Below are 26,226 nucleotides of genomic sequence, written 5' to 3'. Positions count from 1 at the left end.
AGCAATTCTTTTTTGTAACAACTGGAAAAAACTAAAATTATTTTTACTAAAAACTAAATAAACGAAAATATTTGTTTTTTCAGTTTTTACAAAAAAAAATGCTCTAGAAAAAACTAAAAAATATTTTCTAAAGCCATGCTTTTGTACAAACTGAAAACAAAAAAAACTGAAAATCAATTTTCTAAAGTAATTTTTTTAAAAAAACTGGAAAAAACTGAAATATTTTTTACTAAAAACTGAAAAAAACGAAAATATTTTTTTTTCAGTTTGTACAAAAAACTGCTTTAAAAAAAGCTGAAAAATATTTTCTAAAATAACATTTTTGTAAAAACTGAAAAAAAAAACTAAAAAGCAATTTTCTAAAGCAATGTTTTTGTAAAACCTGAAAAAATAAATATTTTCTTTTTTTTTAGTTTTTAGTTATAAATATTTCAGTTTTTTCCCAGTTTTTAATTGCTTTAGAAAATTATTTTTCAGTTTTTTTTGAAGTTTTTACAAAAATATTATTTTAGAAAATATTTTTTAGTTTTTTTAAAGTAGTGTTTTTGTAAAAGCTAGAAAAAAAATATTTTCATTTTTTCAGTTTTTAGTAAAAAAGAAATTTAGTTTTTTTCAGTTTTTACAAAACAAATATTATTTTTCGGGTAGAAATTTAGTTTTTTTCAGTTTTTACAAAACAAATATTATTTTTCGGGTATGGGTAATGTGTCTTTTTAATTAATTAGGAGATATTTAGAATTGACCAACAGGACGATGGCACGTGTCCCTCCGTTTAAATGAGGGATATATTTGAACCCAAAGTATGACTGCAGGGGTATAGATAACCCAATAGTATAACGAGGGGTATTCTTAGACCATTTTCGAAAGTAGAGGGGTATATTTCACCCTTTGCCGATTAGTAAATTCATATAAAATTAATTCCTATGATTTGTATGGAGTATATCGAATTGTTTATGAATAGATTTGATGCTTTTGGAGACAAATTCAAAAGGAAAAGTTGTGGTCGAGTAATTGATCGAAATTGCAAAGCGAGGTAAGTGTCGTGGTTAACCTTGACTTGAGAGAATAGAACCCTTAAATTAATTGTTATGTGAAATGCATGTGAATGACGTATAGGCGAGGTGACGAGTGTCTATACGTCGTTAAATTAATTGTTTGCATAATTATTTGAAAATCATAAATCGTTTAAATCATGAATGAATTATTATATTAATTGTTTCACTCATATTGCTTGTCAAATATTATTTCTTGAATTCCTATAAAAATTGTACATGCTTATTTGACTTATATGTCTTAATTGCTATTTGACATTTAGTATATTAAATATTAAACTGCCTATTTTCTCCACGATTTTCATAATTAATTGCTAATTGCCATTGTTTGTTCATAAATAAATTATAATTATTGTGTGTCTTGATGCTTAATAGTTTCTCATTGAACGTGGTATTTATTGGAGTAATTTTTATTACAATTATGAGTTTTATTACATTTATGAGTTGTTTAAAATTATATTTGGAAAACGGGTTGCACACCGCAACGGGAATGAAAATATATATATTTATATATTGGGGGATCGGATTGCACGCCGCAATATACTTATTTAAAAGTCAATATTGGGGGATCGGATTGCACGCCGCAATAGACTTATTTAAAAGTCTATATATACTTGATTAAAATAAATATATGAGAGGATTGAAAACAAATATATCGTGGGAGTGATTTGCACGCTGCAATGGAAATTTGTTGAAATAATAATGTGTTATGACTGCTGAGTTGGCTTCATTGATTATAAATGAGTTATCTAATTTATTTCTATTATTTGTTGTTACTAATATTGCGTACAAGTTAATATAAGTGACCCGTCTTAGCCTCGTCACTACTTCGTCGAGGTTAGGCTCAATACTTACCAGTACATGGGGTCGGTTGTACTGATACTACACTCTGCACTTCTTGTGCAGATTTCGGATTTGGTCCTAGCGGCGTACCATAGACTTTCTCGGATTTCAGCTATCAGAGGAGACTTGAGGTATAACTGCCCCGTCTACTTTACTTTAGCTGTGTGTTTGTTTCCAGGCAGCTATATTTTATTCAGACCTTTATTTGTATTATTCTAGAAGCTCGTGCACTTGTGACACCAATTCTGGGATGGTATTTAGACACCGTTGTTTTTATGGATTATTCACTACATTTCAGACTTTACTTCCGCATTTGTTTCAATTATTATTAATTAATTTAAAATTATTTTAAAATAGATAATATTATTCTAACGTTGGCTTGCCTAGCAAGTGAAATGTTAGGCGCCATCACGGTCTGAAGGTGGGAATTTCGGGTCATGACAGTTGGTATCAGAGCACTAGGTTACCTAGGTCTCACGAGTGACGAGCAAGCTTAGTAGAGTCTGATGGATTTGTACGGAGATGTCTTTACTTATCTCTCAGAGGCTATGAAGTTTAGGAACAATATCAGTTATTTCTTATTTTGTCGTGCGAATTTATTCTATCATCGATGATTGTACCATTCAACTTTTATTCTCTCGCAAATGGTGAGAACACGTAATACATCTATCGATGGACAGGGACCAAAGCCCCCGGTGGCAACTATGGTCGGGGGTAGACGTCGAGGTTGAGGTCGTGCTAGAGGCAGAGGCCAAGGTAGAGCTCAGTCAAGAGCTCGAGCAGCTACACCTGTTGTAGAACCTCATGTGGACCTTCAGGAGGAGGTTCTAGTTCAGAATGTACCAGTTGGACCAGTTCAGGTCCCGAAAGGATTTATAGCTACTCCAGTGCTTCAGGACGCTCTAGTCCATTTGGTGAGTCTTATGGAGGGCGTGGCCCAGAATGGTACGTTACCAGTGGCACCAGCCATCTCAAAGGCTGGGGGAGGAGCACAAACTCCCACTACTCGTGCTCCGGAGCAGATGGCTCCCCAGAATCAGGCTCCAGCAGCCTCGCCAGTTGGGGTAGTTCAGCCAGTTGTTGCGGCACAGATCGGTGATAGGCCCGCCATATCTTTTGAAGCCTTATTGAGACTGGATAAGTTTACTAAGATCTTTCTAGTTTACTTCAGTGGTACACCTTCTGAGGACCCACAGGATTATCTTGACCGTTGCCATGAGATTCTGCGGAACATGTGTATAGTTGAGACCAATGGGGTTGACTTTGCTGTATTTCAGATGACGGGTTCTGCCAAGAGTGTGGTGGAGAGATTATACGTTGACCAGACCAGTTGGATCGGCTGCACTTACCTAGGAGCAGTTCTCTCAACTATTTCTGGAGAAGTTCCATCCTATCACACTGAGAGAGGATTATCGCAAGAAATTTGAGCGTTTACAGTAGGGCAGTATGACTGTTACTCAGTATGAGTCCTGTTTTATGGATTTAGCCTGCCATGCTCTCCTTTTACTACCTACTGAGGGAGAGAGAGTGGGGAGGTTTATTGAGGGACTCACTCATCCTATCAGGCTTTAGATGGCTAAGGAGACCGAAAGTGAGATTTCTTTTCAGGCAGCTGCTAATGTCGCGAGGAGGATCGAGATGGTTCCTGCACAGGAGAGAGGGCAGAGGTCTGATAAGAGGCCTCGTCAGCTCGGTGGTTTCAGTGGTGCCTCGTCTGGAGGCAGGGGAAATTTTGGTAGGGATCATCCTCCCAGACCGTTTCATTCAGCACTTCATGCATCTCCCGGTGCTTCAGGGAGTCACGATCCTAATATGCCTTACTATGGGCAGCCAGCATTTAGTGCACATTCAGCTTATATTGGTGCACCACCACTCCAGAGTTACTACAACGGTTATCTGGCCCATTCTGGTCAGCTTCAGCTTCAGGAGCCATAGCATCAGGATGGGTGTTATGAGTGTGGGAACATTGGTCACATCAGGAGGTATTTCCCTAGGTTGGTGAGTAACAGATCTCGGCAGGATTCTCGTGCCATCATACCGGTACCGGCTGCTTCACCGCTTGCTCAGCCAGCTAGAGGTAGGGGTCAGGCAACTAGAGGTAGAGGTCAGGCCATTAGAGGTGGAGGTCAGGCCATTAGAGGTGGAGGTCAGACCGTTAGAGGTGGAGGCCAGCCAGTTAGAGGCCGTCCCAGGGACGCAATTCAGAGTGGTGGGGGCTCAGCCCCGATTTTATGCTTTTCCAGCTAGGCCCGAGGCTGAGTCATCTAATGTTGTGATCACAGGTATTATTCCAGTTTGCCATAGAGATGCTTCAGTCCTATTTGATCCGGGATTTACTTATTTCGATGTGTCATCTTATTTTGCTTCATATTTGGTTGTGCCTTGTGATTCTCTAAGTGCTCCTATATGTGTATCTACACCGGTGGGATACTCTGTTGTAGTAGATCATGTCTATTGTTCATGTGTGGTTACTATTGGTAGTCTTGAGACTAGTGTGGATCTTCTACTTCTTGATATGGTAGATTTTGATGTCATCTTGGGTATGGGTTGGTTGTCACCTTATCATGCTATATTGGATTTTCATGCCAAGACAGTGACCCTAGCCATGCCGGGGTTACCTCGGTTAGAGTGGAAAGGAACTCCTGGTCATTCTACCAGCAGGGTTATTTCTTATATGAAAGCTCGGCGTATGGTAGAGAAAGGGTGTCTAGCCTATTTGGCTTATATTCGCGATCCCAATGCGGATGTTCCTTCTATGGACTCAGTACCAGTTGTTCGTGAATTTCCAGAAGTATTTCCTGCAGATTTGCCGGGGATGCCACCCGACAGGGATATTGACTTCTGTATTGATTTGGCTCCGGCGCTTAGCCCATTTCTATTCCACCCTACCATATGGTCCCGCCGGAGTTGAAAGAATTGAAGGAGCAGTTTCAAGACCTGCTTGATCAGGGATTCATTAGACCCAGTGTCTCGCCTTGGGGTGCACCAGTACTATTTGTAAAGAAGAAAGATGGCTCTATGCGGGTGTGTATAGATTATCGGCAGTTGAACAAAGATACTATTAAAAACTAATATCCGCTGCCAAGAATTGATGACTTATTTGATCAGCTTCAGGGTGCCAAGGTATTTTCGAAGATTGATTTGAGGTCTGGTTACCATCAGTTGAAGATCAGGGCATCTGATGTCCCTAAAATAGCTTTTCGGACTCTGTGTGGGCATTAAGAATTCCTAGTGATGTCATTTGGGTTGACAAATGCCCCAGTAGCATTTTTGGATTTGATGAATCAGGTGTTCAAGCCCTATTTGGATTCTTTTATGGTTGTATTCATTGGTGAAATCTTTATTTACTCCAGCAGTCGAGAGGAGCATGAGCAGCACCTTCGGAGTGTGCTTCAGACTTTGAAGAATAACCAGTTGTATGCAAATTTTCAAAATGTGAGTTTTGGTTAGGTTCAGTTGACTTTTTAGGGCATGTTGTATCTGTATAAGGCATAAAGGTAGATCCTAAGAAGATTGAGGCTGTTCAGAATTGGCCTAGACCTACTTCAGTTACAGAGATTCGAAGTTTCCTGGGTTTAGCAGGTTATTATCGTCGGTTCGTGGAAGGGTTTTCATCTATAGCAAGCCCATTGACCAGACTGATCCAAAAGGTGTCCCATTCAGATGGTAAGACGAGTGTGAGTTGAGCTTTCAGAAGCTCAAGACTTCTTTGACTACGGCACCGGTGTTGGTATTACCCACAGGTTCAGGATTGTATACGATATATTGTGACGCATCTCACATTGGCTTGGTGCAGTATTAATGCAAGATGGCAAGGTGATTGTATATGCGTCGCGACAGTTGAAAGTTCACAAGAAGAATTATCCTGGTCATGACTTAGAACTGGCAGTCATTGTTCATGCGCTAAAGATTTGGAGGCATTACCTCTATGGTGTATCGTGTGAGGTATTTACTGATAATCGTAGCCTTCAATATCTGTTCAAACAAAAAGATCTTAATTTGCGGCAGAGAAGATGGTTGGAGTTGTTGAAAGACTATGATATCACCATTTTGTATCACCCCGAAAAGGCCAATGTGGTGGCCGATGCTTTGAGTACAAAGGCTGTGAGTATGGGCAGTCTTGCGTATATTCCAATTGGTGAGAGGCCATTAACTGCAGATGTTCAGACTTTGGCTAATCAGTTCGTGAGGTTAGATGTTTCAGAATCCAGTCGGGTTCTAGCTTGCAAAGTCGCTCGGTCTTCTTTATATGAGCGCATCAGAGAGAGGCAGTATGATGATCCTTATTTACTTGTCCTTAAGGACACGGTGCGGCACGGTGATGCCAAACGGGTTGCTGTGTGGGAAGATGAAGTTTTACGAATGCAGGGTTGTATTTGTGTGACAAATATTGACGGGCTTCATGAATTAATCCTTAAAGAGGCACACAGTTCCAGGTATTCTATTCATCCAGGTACTGCCAAAATATATCAAGATTTGCAGTAACATTATTGGTAGAGGAGAATGAAAAAGGATATAGTTGCATATGTAGCTCGGTGTTTGAATTGTCAGCAAGTTAAGTACGAGCATCAGAGACCTGGTGGTTTTCTTCAAGAGTTAGAAATTCCTGAGTGGAAGTGGGAGCGTATCACTATGGATTTTGTAGTTGGGCTCCCACTGACTCAGAGAAAATTTGACGCAGTTTGGATCATTGTGGACAGGTTGACCAAATCAGCACATTTCATTCCAGTGGCAGTTACCTATTCTTCAGAGAGGTTAGCTGAAATTTACATTCGTGAGATTGTCCGCCTACACGGTGTGCCTGTGTCTATTATTTCAGATCGAGGTACACAATTTACCTCACACTTCTGGAAGGATGTACAACGTGAATTAGGCACGCGGGTTGAGTTGAGTACCACATTTCATCCACAGACAGACGGACAGTCAGAGCGCACTATTCAGTTATTGGAAGATATGCTTCCCGCTTGTGTTATAGACTTTGGAGGTTCTTGGGATCAATTCTTGCCACTTGCTGAGTTTGCTTATAATAATAGCTACCAATCAAGCATTCAGATGGCTTCATATGAGGCATTATACGGAAGGCAATGTCGATCCCCAGTTGGTTGGTTTGAACCTGGAGAGGCTCAGTTGTTGGGTACCGATTTGGTACAGGATGCTTTGGATAAGGTCAAAGTTATTCATGATCTACTTCGTACAGCTCAGTCTAGGCAAAAGAGTTATGCCGACCATAAAGTTCGTGATGCTGCATTCATGGTTGGAGAAAGAATATTGCTCCGGGTTTCACCTATGAAAGGTGTAATGAGGTTCGGAAAGAAGGGCAAGTTGAGCCCTAGGTATATTGGACCCTTTGAAATTCTTGAAAGGGTGGGTGAAGTGGCCTACAGGCTTGCATTACCACCTAGTTTATCGGCGGTTCATCTGGTGTTCCATGTGTCTATGCTCCGAAAATATCATGGTGATCCGTCCCATTTTTTAGATTTCATCTCAGTCCAATTGGACAAAGATTTGACTTATGAGGAGGAGCCGGTAGTTATTCTAGCCCGGAAGGTCCGGCAGTTGAGGTCTAAGAGTTATCCTTCAGTTCGGGTGCAGTGGAGAGGTTAGACGGTAGAGGAATCTACCTGGGAGTCCGTGTCGGACATACAGAGTAAATATCCACACCTTTTTTCCAGCTTAGGTACTTTTTCTAACTCTGTTTGAGGACAAATATTTATTTTAGAGGTGGAGAATGTGATGACCCAAAAGGTCATCTTTAAATTTAATAAGTAATTTGGTGTTCTAAGACCTCGAAAATCACTATTTATCATTCCTCGACTTGCGAGCGCAGCCCGTATAATTTTCCAGAAAGTTTTTCTGTGAAAAATGGATTAAAACATAAAATAGAGCTTTATAACTCAACTAAGTTTACTTTGGTCAATATTTTGAGCAAACAGACTCAAATCAATCAGTTCCGGCAGGTCTGTATCGTGATTTGGGTCTTGGGCGTATGCCCGGAATCGAATTCCGAGGTCCCTAGCTCGCGATATGGAATTTTGATGAAAGATTAAAAGTTTGAAAGCTTAATAATTTTTAAGAATTTAATGATGTTGGATTTATTAATACCGGGTCCGTATTTTAGTTTCGGAGCCCGGTATAGGTCCACTATAATATTTATGACTTGTATGCCGAATTTGGTGAGAAACAGAGTTGATTTGACGTGATTCTGACGTCCGATTATAAAAATATAAGTTTTTAAGTTTTCTTGAAAATTTCCTTTGATTTGGTGTCCGATTCGTAGTTCTAGGTGTTATTTTTGTGATTTGATCGCGCGAGCAAGTTTGTATGATGTTTCAGGACATGGGTGCATGTTTGGTTTGGAGCCCAGAGGGCTCGGGTGAGTTTCGGATAGGCTACGTGATGATTTCGAACTTGGAAAATTTTGATTTTCTGCAAACTTTAGGCTTCTGGTGTGTTCTTCTTCGCGTTCGCGAAGGTACTCTCGCGAACGCGAAGAGCAAATTGGGCTGGCACATTTTGTGCTTCGCGTCCGCGACAGAGGGAACGTGTTCACGAAGGGTCGAGGTGCAAAGCTTCGCGTTCACGAAGGATCGAGGTTCAAAGCTTCGCGTTCGCAATCGAAGCCTCGCTTTCGCGAAGGGAAAGAGGTTGGCCAGGAAAATTTGCCTTCGCGTTCGTGAAGGGCATCTCGCATTCAGGAAGGCCAAGACAAGCAAGCATCGCGTTCGCGAGGTAGCCCTCGCGTTCGCGAGGTAGCCCTCGCGTTCGCGAACAGTAAAATTTGGACAACAGAAATTGTGCTTCGCGAACGCGATGCACTGACCGCGTTCGCGAAGGGTAAAAATTCAAGAAACAGAACTTAAGTTCTAGAAAATGGGATTCGTCCTATTTTCAACCATGTTCCATTTTTGAGCTCAGTAAGACGATTCTTGGGCTATTTTCACGGGAAAATATTGGGGTAAGTGTTCCTTATCCTATATTGATTATATTTCATGATTCCATACTCATTTATATCATGAATCCGTGAAATTTTGGGAGAAAAATCAGATTTTTATAAAATCTTCCAAAAATAAAAATTTGAGATTTGAAGGTCCATTAGACATCGGAATTTGATAATTTTTATATGGTTGGACTCGTCTTGGAATGGGTGTTCGAATTTCGTAAGTTTTTTCAAGATTTGAGACGTGGGCCCTATTGTCAATTTTTAAAGTGATTTTCGGATTTTATCCGAAAAATTAGTAAATTTATATGGAATTAATTTCTATGACTCGTGTTGAGTATATCGAATTGTTTGTGAATAGATTTGACGCTTTTGGAGAAAAATTCAAAAGAAAAAGCTGTGGTCGAGTAATTGATTGAAATTGCAAAGCAAGGTAAGTGGCGTGGTTAACCTTGACTTGAGAGAATAGAACCCTTAAATTAGTTGTTATGTGAAATGTATGTGAACGGCGTATAGGCGAGGTGACGAGTATCTATACGTCATCAAATTAATTGTTTGCATAATTATTTGAAAATCATAAATCGTTTTAAATCATGAATGAATTATTATATTAATTATTTCACTCATATTCCTTGAATTCCTGTAATAATTGTGCATGCTTATTTGACTTATGTGTCTTAATTGCTATTTGACATTTAGCATATTAAATATTAAACTGCCTATTTTCTCCACGATTTTCATAATTAATTGCTAATTGTCATTGTTTGTTCATAAATAAATTATAATTATTGTGTGTCTTGATGCTTAATAGTTTCTCATTGAACGTGGTATTTATTGGAGTAATTTTTATTACAATTATGAGTTGTTTAAAATTATATTGGTGGAACGGGTTGCACGCCGCAACAGAAATGAAAGCATATATATATATATATATATATATATATATATATATATATATATATATATATATATATATATATATATATATATATATATATATATATATATATATTGGGGGATCAGATTACACGCCGCAATAGACTTATTTAAAAGTCAATATTGGGGGATCAGATTGTACGCCGCAATAGACTTATTTAAAAGTCAATATTGGGGGGATCGGATTGCACGCCGCAACAGACTTATTTAAAAGTCTATATATACTTGATTAAAATAAATATATGAGAGGATTGAAAACGAATATATCGTAGGAGCGGTTTGCACGCTGCAACGAAAATTGGTTGAAATAATAATGTGTTATGACTGAGTTGGCTTCAATTATTATAAATGAGTTATCTGATTTATTTATATTATTTGTTGTTGTTACTAATATTGCGTACAGGTTAATGTAAGTGACCTGCATTAGCCTCGTCACTATTTCGTTGAGGTTAGGCTCAGCACTTACCAGTACATGGGGTCAGTTGTACTAATACTACACCCTGCACTTCTTGTGCAGATTTCAGAGTTGGTCCTAGCGGCGTACCATAGACTTTCTCGGATTTCAGCTATCAGAGGAGACTTGAGGTATAACTGCCCCGTCTACTTTACTTTAGCTGTGTGTTTGTTTCCAGGCAGCTATATTTTATTCAGACCTTTATTTGTATTATTCTAGAAGCTCGTGCACTTGTGACACTAATTCTGGTATGGTATTTAGACACCGTTATTTTTATGGATTATTCACTACATTACAGACTTTACTTTCGCATTTGTTTCAATTATTATTAATAAATTTAAAATTATTTTAAAATGGATAATATTATTCTAACGTTGGCTTGCCTAGCAAGTGAAATGTTAGTCGCCATCACGGTCCAAAGGTGAAAATTTGGGGTCGTGACATAAGAGGAGTCTTCCATAGAGACATGGATTTCGTTTAGTCATCTTTAGGCTCATGTTATATATTTTATTCTTGTAGTTTTTAAGCTCTATATAATAGTGGATGGGGGTTGCTGGGAAAAGGAAAAATCATGTGCTACTCGTTCATACGCCTCTTCTATACTTATGTGCTCAAGATATGCTTTAATTATTTTTTACTATAAACACTAGTCTTGTCCGTAGGAGATGATAAAGAAGACCTGCTTGTTATTTGCTTTTACATGAAACTTCCATAATTGGCATTTGAGTAGTACGTCGGTTTTTTTAAAAAAAAACAATAGTTCATGTCTTATTATGGGTCTATTTTTAGCTTTAAACTAAAGGCAGAACTTTCTTTTATTAAATCATATTTATCATCCTTTTATTAGTTATTTCAATTTCCAAACACTTAAGGAGTTTTATGTTTAATCTCATCATTAGTTTTTGTTTGTTTTATTACTGATAGGCTATTGTCCAGTGGACTAATATTTCACTTTTATTTAAATTTTGTGAGTATAGTATATATTCCGATAATTATTATTTTTACTCTAGTTGATTCTTGGTAACATTTTCACCCATTTTTTTCTTATTTCCTATGCATATAGCTATCTAATCTATTAAACTTGGTGTATTGTGTATCTGAATATTAATTCAAGGATCTTGAATATTTAAGAGACCACTTCATCGCTTTAGTTAATTTAATTAATTAGGAGGCCAACATGAACCCTTATTTGCCTTATGTGTTACTTGTTAAGTCTCTATGTGCTCCCTTTTATGTGACGCTAATAAGAATAGAAATAGAAATAGAAACTTGAGATTTTCTTTAAGTCTAGAACCATCCCTCTAGAATAGTGTCCGAAGCCTCCTGGACTAAAGGAAGGGACGAGTAGTTTTGAGTTAAGACGCGATTTAGAATTAATTAGTGCGCTCTTAAGTTAACAACTTAAAAATAGTAATGAGGGTAGCGGACATGATACACAAATTTTTTGAATAGCCATTGCACTTTCGGCTATAAAAGTCTTAGCAGACTTTGCACGGGAGTTGATCCATCAGGCTTAAAAATATAGGTCCCCCTTTTATGTAATTAAGTAGGCTTTTTACAATTTACAATTCTTACATTTTTCAGTTACTAGTTTTAATTAATTATTTTGATCACTTAGGATTAATTCACAACTCAGCAACCTTCAACTTAGTTTAACCCAATAATCCCACATAGCATAAAATTCGGCCGGGACCCACAGTTGTGGACCTCAAATAGTGCGTAACACCTTCTCTTCGAGATAATTTGAGCCCTTACCCGATCTTTGGTGATGTTGACTAGTCAAACAGAGTTTTTCGCAAATAGGTGTCCTAACGCACCTTAAAAATTGTTAGGTGGCGACTCTTCTCTTTTAATACCCATTTAAAAGAGTTGTCACATGTCGAAATCCGCTTTCGCGAGAAAATGGGGCGCGACAACATGACGACTCTGCTGGGCATACTCAGGTTCTTACCATAACATATTTTATTTCTATGCGGGATTTTTGTGTGATCGTACGGTTTAATTTCTTATTTTATTTGTTTACCTTTATATTCGTCTTATAATTTTACTATTTTGTTTGTGGCTTTCTTTATAGACCCCCCTCTTCATTCCCTTGGTTATTTATTTTTTTATAAATGCCTTTAAGTAGATTTAGCTATTTTTCCTTCTTTTTCCTCATTTGTTTAATTCGTATAATGTTTATATTTCTACTTACTTTCGTACATATCTTTGTTTACTTGGTGATTATATTTTAGTTACTCTTCATGTACACCCTCTTCCTCTTCCTCTTTCCCTTAATTGTTTATATTTCAATTACTATTTTTTTTAATGCACATCCTCTTTCCCTTAGTTGTTTACACTTTATGCATGCCCTCTTCCCCCTTCCCTTATTTGTTTACTTTGAAGCATGCTTTATTTTTTTCATGTACATCCTCTCCCCCCCTTCCCTTATTTGTTTATCTTTGTTTTTCGTTTAAAAAAAATGCTTTGTTTTGCTTTCTATGCATATCCTACTCCCTTTCCTTATTTGTTATATTGCGTATCTACATATTTTTCTTTACTTTTATTAGTTAATATGTTTTAATCATATATTTTCTCCTGTTTATTTGTTCAAATTTTATTGATCGCATTTACTTTACACTTATCATTTTTATCATATTTTTTTTCTTTCAAATTAATCCCATGTCTAATGTTTTCAACTATATTTGTTATATGTTGACGCTTTGATAATTGTCATCCCGTTCATATTTCCTCCACTTTAAAATTTTTACACTAGCACACTTGTAGTGGTTGCGTGTTTTCACGGCCGTGCACTCTCAAAATTCCTTTTAAGGGAAAGTTCTGTGGGTAGGTCGGTCAGCGGTGTGCCGACGGTCACAGACTTTTCACTCCCACATTGTCCGCTTGGGGGAACCTTTGATCTAGACAACCTACTCTTGTTCAATAGAGCCCAACCATGATATGATTTTTAGAAAAATCTTATTTTTTATAAACCTAGGTCGACGCAATATCTTTGGTTTATTAAGTCTGATACTATGACTATGCCCAAGTCCAAAAGGGTCTACGACCCTAGAAGGATGTAATCATAATTTATTTGCATTTTTTGCGGAATAAATGTGCCTAAATGTTGACCATTTGCTCTCAAGTTAGGGGAGGGGTATAAGGTAACCTTTTATAAATACATGCAATCATGAATCAATCCAAGGCTTATCCAAGGTTTAGCATGGTCTGGTACATACCCGATTCACTAAAGGATTGGTGGAGAGATCTGGGCATTCAGAGACAAGGAGAAGTACACAAAGTGTTGGGACATTTGCCTTCGCTTATGGAATTCAAGCCGTGCAAATAACTCATTGAGGCGGTCATTGCCTTTTGGGACAAGGAAAGAATGGTATTCAGATTTGGGGATGTTGAATTGACACCATTGCTAGAAGAAATCGGAGGTTATGTTGAAAATGCAAGTTTGTTGTGGAGGAATAAAAAGTAGGAATAAATCCTTCACCGCAAGAGTTTCGTGAAAAGCTGGGATTGCAAGGAGGCAAAATGATGACCCATGTAATGAAGTCAAAATTTCACTTCAATACTTGTATGATAGATTCGGTCATGGGTACGCTCGAGAGATATATAATATAGAATCGCATTGTCCCGATGCATGGACCCAAAAGAGAACTTTTGCATTTGTCATTTGTTTTCTGGGGCTAGTGGTTTTTCCTTGAGGGGCTAAAGAAGAAATTCACACCCGACTTATCATGGTAGCTGATGCACTATTTAATGGGATAGACGGTAATCTTGGTACTATAGTGCCTATGATCTTAGCTGACATCTATCGGTCTCTGAGCCACTGCAAAGACGGGGCTAGACATTTCGAGGGATGTAACTATTGGAGATGACTATATTCTATCACATGACTTGAGAGTTATTTTAGGGGTCAAGAAGATAAAACGCCCCGCTGATGTTGAAGGTTGGGTTAGGCTGCTAGATCGTTTGACAGAAGATTCGGTCCAATGGATGTTTGACTGGTTCCCTTCCTCAGAACTGGTAGTTTATGCCAAGGAAACCCCATACTTGGTTTTGATGGGAGTCCGAGGCCTTCGACCCTACGTGCCAACAAGGGTTCTTAGGCAAGATGGGAGAACGCAGACTATACCAAGGGTAAGCAACATGAATCGTTTCATGATTGACTATGAAAGCGATAAAATCCCGTTTGTTAAAGACATTCTCAAGATGGGGAAAAAAAAGAAATTCATGATGGTGGACACTATAGCAACACACATGTATCATGCATGTTGTGTCATTGGTTACGTTGAGTGGTTGCATGCTGACATAAAAGGGTCAGTCTCTTCTAGCATCAAGGGAGGGGAGCATATCGTCGATTCAAAAGAAAGGCTCATGACTCTGAAACCCGGCATCGAAAGCAACTTGAGGATCACGCAAAGGAACCGGAAGAAAAGGATAAAGAGATAGAGCGTTGGCGATTTCAAGCTCTTAGCCTGAAGCAAAGCATGCTAGAGTTGAGCGAAGAATTTCGTCGGCAGAGGGAAGAATGTATCAACAAGGGTTTTGAGGTTGGAGGTAATCTAGCAAAAGCATACCTAGTGACAAGACATAATCATTTCGAGAATGCCATCTGAGCTGCGAAGAAGCCAGAGATTGATGAAGGAGCATCTGCAAGCTAGACTAGGAGTTTTTCTTTCATTGTTATTATTATTATTACTTATTTATTTTTTGTCATTTACTTATGAACAATTGTTGGATTATTAATAAAATTTTGGGGTATTTGAGAACAAATGGAATGAAACATATTGGCACATTTATTTCTTGAATATTCGCTAGGCCTACCTCGGGCAAAAAGAGGTCCCCACGTTAGGGCATGCTTTAAATATTCTAATTGAATGATTTTTCACTATCTTTATGTGTTGTGTGTTTACGTCCTACAACTTTTTATTTTGCTGCAGTTACTTCACCTTGCTAACTTGGCTATTTTTTTTCTTTCTTTTTCTTTCTTTTGTTTTTTTTATTCCCTTTCCTAAAGGTTGATTTGTGCATCCTGACTGTGTTATCATATCATACTCGATCAAAAGGGCCTCCACCACCTCCTCCTCCTAGCAATCCCAACAACAAAAGAAAAGGTCTAATGGAAGATACAAGCGGTATGGCTGGTAAGGAAAGGATTCCCACTCCTAAGGAAACTGTGGAAACATCTAACGGAAGTCTGGCATGACAGAACGAGTTGCCCCCATTTGGACCAAAGGATTATGGAGTTACAAGGCGAATTGGAGCAAGATCGAAACATTGCAAAGTTATCCCTCTCCCTGAACATTCTAGACGTAAATCACCAAGACGACTCCAACCAAACCACTCCTGAAAATAACCATCCCCTTCCTCAGAACAAACCACTGCCCCTGAATCCGCTGCCACAAGCTCCACAAAATCCACCACCTCAAACCACTCAATACTATCAAAACCCTCCAATAACCCAACACTATCAAAACCCGCCACCCCCAACAATGCAACACCAAAGTCAACCATCATTCCAAACCTCGCAACACCACACCAATCCAATACTCCCACAAAATACCGTTTATCCCCTTGCCCACAATACCCCACAATCCATTACTCATACCCATGATCAAACCCAAATATTTATCAATAACCACCCATATACCCAAATTCCCGGAACCCACCAAACTAACCCCATATATGTGAAAACCTTACCATACATGCCCAACAAGCTCAATGTATACGTGACCCCACCGAACAAGACATGCTGATTAAAAGTATGGCCGAAGAGTTGAAAAGGTTGACCGGAAGAATCCAAACTGTTGAAATAGGAAAAGGTATTGAAGGTTTTAATTATGAAGATTTGTGCATCCAACCTAACGTTGAGCTGCCCGAAGGCTACAAGCCTCCGAAGTTTGAAATGTTCGATGGTGCTGGTGACACAAAGGCTCATTTGAGAATGTACTATGATAAGCTCGTGGGAGTAGGGAAAAATGAGCAAATCCGCATGAAGCTGTTTATGAGAAGTCTTACTGGGGATGCTCTATCTTGGTACATTGGCCAGGATCCAAAGAAATGGCACAACTGGGTTAACATGGCTTCTGATTTCATGGATAGGTTCAGATTCAACACGAAAAATGCTCCAGACTTGTTCTATATTCAGAATTTCAAGAAGAAACCCAATGAAACATTTAGAGAATATGATACTAGATGGAGATCTGAGGCAGCCAAGGTACGACCGCCAGTAGAGGAGGGTCAAATGAACAAATTCTTTGTGCGAGCCTAGGACCCCCAATACTATGAGAGGTTGATGGTTATTGAGGATTACAAGTTCTCAGATATCATCAAGTTAGGAGAGAAAATATAAGAGGGTATTAAAAGTGGCATGGTGACCAATTTTGAAGCTTTGCAGGCTGCTAACAAGGCCCTGCAATCGGGGTGCATTTCAGAACCGAAGAAGAAGAAAGAAGTGAGCGCTGTAATAGTAGCATAAGGCCCGAGGACTCCCTTAACATACCAAACACCTCCTCCTTCATATAAACACATACCACCAACATACCATTATCCCACAACCCCACAACATGTCTATGACACTCAACCCGCATACTTCCAATCACCTCCACCTACCCACCAAAATTACCCGACCAGAGCCAACTTCGAAAGAAGACCGCCTAGACAATACACTCCACTTGCCGAACCTATAGCCCAACTATACGAAAGGCTAAAAGTTGAGGGCTATATCATAACCATTCCCCCTGCTGTCGACACGCCCGCTAAATGGGTTAACCCCAACAAAAGTTGTGCTTACCATTCTGGCATAAAATGGCATACATTGGAGGAATGTCGCTCTCTGAAGGATAAGATACAAACACTTATTGATACTAAGTGATTCACTTAAAGGGGTCCACACCAAATGTTCATAATAACCCTCTTCCCGATCACAAAGATGGGGGAGTACACATGATAGAATGGGATGAAGAATGGGATGAAGAATGATCCATTGGGTTTATTCGGGATGGGGATACTGTGGTGGTCCCTCCTGTGGTACCTCCACCTGTTGTGGTGCGAGTTTGTGCACCATTTGTAGTTGAATTGGCTATATCTCGGTCACCGTTTACTTTCATAGTGGCTCCATCACCTGTTTATAATTCAAGAGCTGTTCCATGGAACTATGAGGCTGAGGCAAAGAGAAAAGGTAAGTCCAAGATGGAGGAAGCGGGAGCCATACAAGGTATGACCAGAACTGGACGAGTTTACACGCCTGAGAACATGACCCAAGGAGGATCGAGTAAGGAGAACATGCAAAGGCCACCTATTGTAGAAGTAGGAGGCGAGGAGATTTGGAGAAAGGTGCAAGCTAAAGAATATTCTATGGCTGAACATCTGAACAAGACTCCTGCTCAGATATCTATTCTATCCTTGTTGCAGAATTATGATGCACATAAGAATGCTTTAATGAATGTTTTGAGCGAAGCATATGTGCCGGCCAATATCACAGGTAAAGACATGGAAAATATGGTGGGACATATATTTGAGACCCACAAGATTTCTTTTCATGAATATGAACTACCTTCCTAGGGGCTCAGCCATAACAAAGCGTTGCATATCACTGTGCAACATGAGAATAAGTTCATATCCCGAGTCTTGATCGATGGGGGTTCTAGTCTGAACATATGTCCATTGACCACATTGAGGAAATTTGGTATAAATCTGTCTGAGATACAGGAGGGAAGCATGAATGTGAAGGCTTTTGACGGTTCCCAAAGGGCTACTATCGGGGAAATCCATTTGAGGTTGAAAATCGAACCGACGATATTCGATGTGGAATTCCAAGTACTAGACATCTCAACCACCTACAACTTACTGTTGGGGAGGCCATGGATCCATATGGCTGGGGCTGTTGCTTCGACTCTGCACCAAGTTGTTAAGTTTGAATGGGATCATCAAGAGGTGGTTGTTCACAGAGATGGAAACAATCCCATATACACCAATCAAACAGTCCCTGTGGTCGATATAGAGAGAAATGTAGGAGGTGGTACCTTTTACACTATCGAGCTAGTTGGAAATATTGAACAGAGTAGATGGTGGAGTGACCGAGTGATGAGTATGATGTTGTGGTTGGGATATGAACCAGGTAGGGGCCTTGGTCCTAAACTGGAGGGAATAGCTGAACCTGTGCAGCCTCGTTTTCAAAAGACTACTTTTGACTTGGGTTATAAGTACACCTCACGGGAATTCAAGGACTGGACACCTCCTTGGAGAGGGTTTTACTATCCTCTGCCAAAGCCGATACCGCATTTGCACCAAACCTTTCGAAAGGCTAAAACCATTTGGGGAGATAAAGCAGACAACATCCTGGAGGGGGTGAATAACTTGTTCCTGTCAGAGCACGAGGACGATGGAGATTGAAAAATGTGGTACTATTCGGGAAAATGGAGGAAGACACAATCCAGGCTATGGAAGCTGGGGCTATGCTCGAAAATTGGACTGTCGCTCCATCCCGAGCTCACCGCGCACCTGGGTAGCTTTTGGCAATTTAGCATCTCAATGTTTTAATTATAAAAAAAAAAACATTTAGCATTTCCTGTTTTAAATAAATGCTCAAGTGATTGAGCCTTGTTTTTATGTTTATTTCGCATTATGTTTAAAATAATTCGGCAAGTTTCTTAATGAAGTATTTACCTTTTGTACTTATTTTTATCTTGTTATCTTTACATTTCAGCAAAACTATTTTCTATCATGTTGAATCTACAAGCGTGACATGTAATGAGATAACGCGACATGAAATAAGTGATTCAGAGGATTGGGAGGACGATACACCACCTGAAGAGATTGTCAAAGAGATAGAGAATTTTGAGAATAAAACCAAGTCAAATTTAGAAGATATTGAGGTAGTTAACTTGGGTAATGCCGCAACAGTCACGGAAACTCGCATCAGTGTTCATCTATCATCGGTAGACAAGGAAGATTATATTGAGTTCTTAAAAGAGTACGCTGCCATCTTTGCTTGGTCCTATGATGATATGACGGGTTTGAGTACATCTATAGTAGCCCACCAACTACCTACTAATCCAATGTGCCCCCCTGTGAAGCAGAAACTCAGAAAGTTCAAACCAGATCTAAGTTTGAAAATCAAAGAGGAGGTTACTAAGCAATTAGAAGCCAACATCCTCCGTGTTGTCAAATACCCTATTTGGTTAGCTAACGTTGTGACCATGCCTAAGAAAGATGTAAAGGTTAGAGTTTGCGTCGACTACAGGGATCTCAACAAGGCCAGTCCTAAAGATGACTTTTCATTGCCAAACATACACATTTTGATCGACAATTGTGCAAAGCATGAACTCCAATCATTCGTAGATTGCTTTGCCGGATATCACCAGATTAGAATGGACGAAGAAGATGCTGAAAAGACTGCTTTTATTATGCTGCAGGGGTATATTGTTACAAGGTTATGTCATTCGGTTTGAAGAATACTGGAGCGACATATATGAGAGTCATGACTACCATCTTTCATGACATGATCCACAAGAAAATTGAGGTATATGTAGACGATATCCTAATCAAATCAAAGAGGAGCTCAGACCATTTGACTGATCTTAGGAAGTTTTTTGACAGACTGCGGAGATATAATTTGAAGCTAAACCCCGCAAAAATGAGCTTTTGGGGTACCCGCTGGCAAATTATTGGGTTTCATTGTCAGTCGTCGGGGAATCGAATTGGATCCGTCAAAGATCAAAGCTATTCAAGAGTTACCACCGCCGAGGAGTAAGAAAGATGTGATGAGTTTCTTCGGACGCCTCAACTACATCAGTCGTTTCATATCCCAATCAACCGTGATTTGTGAGCCAATCTTCAAGATGCTGAGGAAGGATGCTGCGACTGAATGGACTGAAGAATGCCAAAAAGTTTTTGATAAGATCAAGGAATACTTATCTCAACCTCCTGTTATGGTTCCTCATGAGCCCGGAAGACCGTTGTTATTATACTTGTCCATGCTAGATGGGGCGTTCGAATGTATTTCAGGACTACATGATGAAACTGGCAGAAAGGAGCAAGAAATATACTATCTAAGTAAGAGGTTCATACCATACGAGGCCCGCTATTCACTGTTGGAAATACACATGTTGTGCCTTAACATGGGTAACACAAATGTTGAGACATTATTTTTGTGCACATACTACCTATCTAATCTTGAGGATGGATCCTTTGAAATACATCTTTCAGAAGCCTATGCCTATCGAGAAACTAGCAAAATGGTAGATATTGTTGAGTGAATTTGACATTACCTATGTCACTCAAAAGGCAGTCAAAGGGCAAGCACTGGCGGACCATCTAGCGGAGAATCCCAGAAAACAAACCATTAAGGACATACTTCCCCGATGAAGAAGTGCTATTCATTGGGGAAGACATCTCAGAAGCATATGATGGTTGGAGAATGTTCTTTGATGGGGCCGCAAACTTCAAAGGAGTAGGAATTGGAGCGGTGCTAGTATCAGAGACCGATCAACATTACCCGATATATGCCAAACTCAGGTTCCCGTGCACCAACAATATGGCAGAATACGAAGCTTGTATTCTAGGACTCATGCTAGTTATCGACATGAACATTCAGGAAATACTGGTAATCGGAGATTCATATTTGCTGATACATCAAGTGCTTGGAGAATGGGCTACTAAGAACTCAAAAATACTGCCTTATTTACACTGTGTGCAAGATTTAATCAAGAGATTTGTCAAGATACTATTAAAGCATGTTCCTCGGACTCAGAACGAGTTTGCAGACGCCTTGGCCACATTATCATCCATGATTCAACATCCGGATAAAAACTCCATTGATTCCATACCTATAGATATACGCAAGCAACCTGCCTATTGTACTCATGTTGAAGAAGAGTTCGATGGGAAGCCATGGTTTTATGATATCAAGGAGTACTTGGAGAATGGGAGAATATCCAGAAAGTACTACACATGTTTAGAAATGCACATTGTGGAGGTTAGCTAATCATTTCTTTGGGAGTGGAGGAATCTTGTATAGGAGGACCCCCTATCTAGGTTTACTAAGATGTGTGGACGCTAAGGAGGCATCTAGACTACTTGAAGAAATCCATGCTGGAACATGCGGACCTCATATGAATGGTTTCACTTTGGCAAAGAAGATATTGAGAGCTGGATATTTCTGGATGACTATGAAAACCGACTGCATCCGGTATGTCCAAAAATGTCATCAATGTCAAGTTCATGCCGATATGATATGAGTTCCGCCCAACGAACTCAATGTGACAAGTTCGTCTTGGCCTTTCGCTGCTTGGGGTATGGATGTTATTGGTCCCATCGAACCCCCCGCATCTAATGTACATAGATTCATCCTGGTTGCCATTGATTACTTTACCAAATGGGTGGAAGCCACGTCATATAAGTTGATCACCAAGAAAGTTGTAGCGAATTTTGTGCGAGATCATCTTGTATGTCGATTTGGGGTCCCCGAATCAATCATTACAGACAATGCTGCCAACCTCAATAGTGATCTGATGCAAGCTATGTGTGAGAAGTTTAAGATCAAGCACCGCAACTCTACCGCTTATAGGCCTCAGATGAATGGAGCTGTAGAGGCTGCCAACAAGAACATCAAGAAGATACTACGCAAAATGATAAATAACCACAAGCATTGGCATGAGAAGCTACCTTTTCCATTGCTGGGATATCACACCACTATCCGCTTTTCCACTGGGGCAACACAATACCTTTTAGTATATGGTACTGAAGCTGTGATACCCGTTGAAGTAGAAATACCATCTTTGAGAATTATACAAGAAGCTGAGTTGAGTGATGCTGAATGGATAAGGAGCAGATACGACCAATTAGCACTTATTGACAGAAAAAGAATGAATGCAGTATGTCATGATAAAATCTATCAGAATAGGATGGCTAAAGCTTTCAACAAAAGGGTGAAGCCTAGGCAATTCACACAGGGGCAATTGATTTTGAAGAGGATTTTCCGCATCAAGATGAGGCGAAGGGTAAGTTTTCACCAAATTGGCAAGGCCCTTATATGGTTCATCGAGTCTTGACAGGAGGGAAACTCATACTAGCAGAGATGGATGGAGAAATATGGCAAAAACTTATCAATTCAGACGCCGTCAAAAGATAATACATTTAGAGACAATCTTTTGTATTTCTGTCTGATATACCATGAACTACGTTTGACCTGATTCCTGTTTAAGAGGGGATACGTAGGCAGCCCTGTGGGTTCGGTCACATTATAATAAAAATACAATTTTTCCTTCAAGACAGAAACTGGGGCAGAAATTTTGAGGGAGCCCTCAAAATTTCATAAAGAAATTTGGCATTACAGCATCAGAACATTGCCAGAAAGCATAAAGAGCTAGAGTAATCTGAACTGGGGTAGAATTTTTGAGGGAACCCTCAAAATTTCATTCAACATAAAGAAATTTGGCATTACAACACCAAAACATCGCCAGAAGGCATATCAGAGCCAGAGTCATCTGAACTGGGGCAGGATTTTGAGGGAGCCCTCAAAATTTCATTCAACATCAAGAAGTTGCAGTGTCTCAAAACATGTTACAATTTTACTATTCAACAAAAGCTTTTTTTAATGTATGTGTATCATGCATTGTCACTTATTTTATTAAAAAAACTAATTTTTATTTATTTATTTATTTATTTTTATTTATATATTTATTTATTCATTTATTTTGAAAAAAAAGGATAACTCCTAAATCACTTGTTTCCAAAAACACTTGTGTTAGCCAAATACGTTACCTAGGTGAAGCCCGAGGATTCAAAGGCTAAAGTCAGGAGCAAGGACAACACGCGGAACCAAAAACACGAATCAACCTTTTCCTCAAACTTACAAATTTTCTTTGAATGCAGGAATATTAGGAACAACATTGTCAAGAATACTTGCAAAGGATATATGATGAAATCACTATCTGCACAACGACATACATTGCGAAGAAAAATTTCGTAAGAATAAGAATTGCTAAACGTTGTTTTCATCCTTGCACAAGGTTTAAACACTGACTTCATCCTTGCATAAGTCTAAATACTGCCCTCATCTATGCATAAGTCTAACCACTGCCTCACATACTTGTATAAATCTAAACTCTGCATTGCATGGCTGAAAGATCGCCCCATACTGCATTTGCATGGCTGAAAGATCACCTCATATTATATTGCATGGCTAAAATATCGCCCCATACTGCATCTGCATGATTGAAAGATCGCCACATACTGCATTTGCATGGCTGAAAGATTGCCCCATACTGCATTGCATGGCTGAAAGATTGCCATATACTGCATTGCATGGCTGAAAGATCGCCCCATACTGCATTGCATGGCTGAAAGATCGCCCCATACTACATCTGCATGGTTGAAAGATCACCCCATACTGCATTGTATGGCTGAAAGATCGCCTCATACTGCATCTGCATGGCTGAAAGATCGCCCCATATTGCATTGCATGGCTGAAAGATCGTCTCATACTGCATTGCATGGCTGAAAGATCACCTCATACTATATTGCATGGCTGAAAGATCGCCTTATACTACATTGTATGGCTGAAATATCACCTCATACTACATCGGCTTGGATGAAAGATCGCCTCATACTACACATCATGGGCTGAAAGATCGCCAATGTATCCAAAGGCTTCATCATCCAAAGGCACCATTTTCATGGCCTGAGGACACTATTTCATGGCCTAAGGATCTCAAAGTTGCACATCATTATTCAAAGGCATCATAGTCCAAAGGCTTCATCCTCATGGCTTGAAGACATCATTTCATGGCCTTGGAATCTCTTTATTATACATTTTATGGCCCGGGACATCATGGTATAAGGACATCATTCTCATCGTCCGGCGATAGCATTCTTGGTCCAAAGGGAACCCGCATCATGTTTGAATCTCACAGTCACATCTATGATATTACGACTATATGTGTATATGTTTTCTGCATTCGTTGTGTTTTAAGTTTTGCAGGTAACCTTTCTTCAAATGGGAGCAATTCTTGCTCCGGTTTCCGTTCAATATTCACATTCTTTTCATACCCTAAATAATTGCCAACCGATAATCAAGCATTTCTTTTTTGTAGTGATTCCCTATCATATTGCCTTAAGCAGTCGTAACGGTCGTCTTCATGTCATTGCTGCTCTTACTTTCCTTTTGTGACACCAACCACTCACAACACCATCCTACTCAAAGAAAACCATTCTTCGAAACATACAACTTTTCTTAGCGACTTCAGAGGTATTGTTCGCCTTTGGATCTAGAACTACACATAGCCTGATTCTCATAAAGCCCGAGATATGTAGGCAACTCAAAAACCGGAGTTCGACCACAGTATTTTCAAAATTCTTATTCCTCTTTTTCTTACACAAACTATCTCATCAGTCGGGCAAAATTGGTTACTATGTCAATTTCTTTGCCCGACAACTCTTTCATCATTCTCGGGCAAAGAGGGGCATCTGTTGACATCCAATTTTGTCTCTCGTTTCTTCTAATTTATTTATTTGAGCTTCTATATCATTAGTATATCAAATGTGTTACTTTACCTTATTTTATAACAATATAAGGTCAATTTTTCATATTCATTTATTATTTTCTCTATTACTCCTCTTGTTACTATTTTCTTATTATTCTTATTATTACCTACTAATTACTATTACTACCACTACTTCATTTGTTATTATTATTATTATTATTATTATCAAAAGTCATCTCACTCATGCATTTACGGGTTTTTTTTAGAAGTCATCTCACTCATGCATTTACGGGTTTTTTTTTTAGAGTTGATCAAGCAAGTTATACTTTTCATCATAATATATTTAGTTTCACATTGCATTAAATCTACTTTTATTTTACAAATATTTATTTGGGCATCTTCCTACTTATAGGTCACGATACTTTAGCAACTTATTTTATTACATAGCTTTTATTAATATATGGTCTACTTGCTTTGATCAATAATTAATATTTACTTCTTTTTAGCTAACATATTATTAGAATTTTAACAAATAGATATATATTGAAGAGAAGCTCAATTATATAAAAGAAGAAGGAAAAAGTACATCCTTCTCTAACCCAAAATTTCACAACCCATCAGATTATCCCTAACCATTAATCCCTTTACTAATAACCCATGAATACCCAAAACCCTTCACTCAAAATTCTTTCTCCCAGAGCCCATGACCTACTCAAGTCAACCCTTTCCAATTCCCCTTCGTTCAAAATCGTACCGGCAAATTCATCTCGTTTCTTCTTCATTTGATTTATTATATTCTCATTCCTTTTCTATGTCCTTTCTTACTTTATTTTTCTTACTTTTCTTCCTTATCGAATCCGTAAAGCAATTGATTTTTTACCTTAATTATGAGCCAATATATTAGCTCCATTTTTAGTCAAAATCACCGACGCGCCTGAAGATTCACCTACTCTTCTTTCCATTCACAGGTTCGGACTTATCAATTGAATGTAGACAGGTTTGAGGTAGGCGTTTCATTTGTTACTGATTGGATTATAATTTTGGAAGTTCAATTACATATATTTCTCTCATGATTTTAGGTTCAAATTTCACTGATTATGGGTAAGTATTTTAATCCTTTTCTGTTAAAATAATCACCAGCAGCTCTTCTTCCCTATTTCAATACTCAAATCTCGCCCCAATCCTCAAATTCCTTGTTGACAGAATTCTTGTTTTTATATTCTAAATCTTTCTTTATTTGGATGATTCTTTTTCATTATAGTGACATGACTTAAATCTAATTTACTAATATAAATACCACTAGTTCTATACACGGGGGGGACCTGGAATCACGATTTTCACTATATAGCTATTTTATTCTCCTCTGTTCTTTCGAGGTAAAAATCAAGGCAGAGCTTTAGTCTTTATATTCGTTCCAGACAAAGCTTTAGTCTTTATATTTTCTCGATACAATTGGAGCCTATCGAGTTCGAGTATTGGTTTCTCATTATTACTGTTCTAATTTTCGCACGGGTTGTGGCATAT

At 38.8% G+C, this 26,226-nt stretch overlaps 2 protein-coding genes and 1 long non-coding RNA gene across 3 annotated transcripts; all 3 read left to right on the top strand.

The window, feature by feature from the left end:
• Positions 1-1,584: 1,584 nt before the first annotated feature.
• LOC142180329 (uncharacterized) lies at positions 1,585-10,512 on the top strand. Its single transcript, XR_012708808.1, has 2 exons — positions 1,585-4,177; positions 10,286-10,512. It is a non-coding gene; the product is annotated as an uncharacterized LOC142180329 (long non-coding RNA).
• Positions 10,513-20,753: 10,241 nt separating this feature from the next.
• Positions 20,754-21,203, top strand: LOC142179990 (uncharacterized). The gene has a single exon (XM_075250906.1). It carries the CDS (start codon positions 20,754-20,756, stop codon positions 21,201-21,203), a length of 450 nt encoding a protein of 149 aa, XP_075107007.1.
• A 643-nt stretch (positions 21,204-21,846) lies between these two features.
• LOC142179989 (uncharacterized) lies at positions 21,847-22,269 on the top strand. The gene has a single exon (XM_075250905.1). The coding sequence runs from the start codon at positions 21,847-21,849 to the stop codon at positions 22,267-22,269; it is 423 nt and encodes a 140-aa protein (XP_075107006.1).
• The last annotated feature ends 3,957 nt before the right edge of the window (positions 22,270-26,226 follow it).

Source organism: Nicotiana tabacum, chromosome 4 (genome assembly GCF_000715075.1).
Source record: "Nicotiana tabacum cultivar K326 chromosome 4, ASM71507v2, whole genome shotgun sequence".
In the NCBI taxonomy this organism is placed as follows: Eukaryota; Viridiplantae; Streptophyta; class Magnoliopsida; order Solanales; family Solanaceae; genus Nicotiana; species Nicotiana tabacum.
This window is presented reverse-complemented; position numbering and strand designations above follow the sequence as displayed.

Coding starts and splice junctions, on each gene's coding strand:
- LOC142179990 (XM_075250906.1), top strand. CDS start 20,754: ATGGCAGAATACGAAGCTTGTATTCTAGGACTCATGCTAGTTATCGAC.
- LOC142179989 (XM_075250905.1), top strand. CDS start 21,847: ATGATAAATAACCACAAGCATTGGCATGAGAAGCTACCTTTTCCATTG.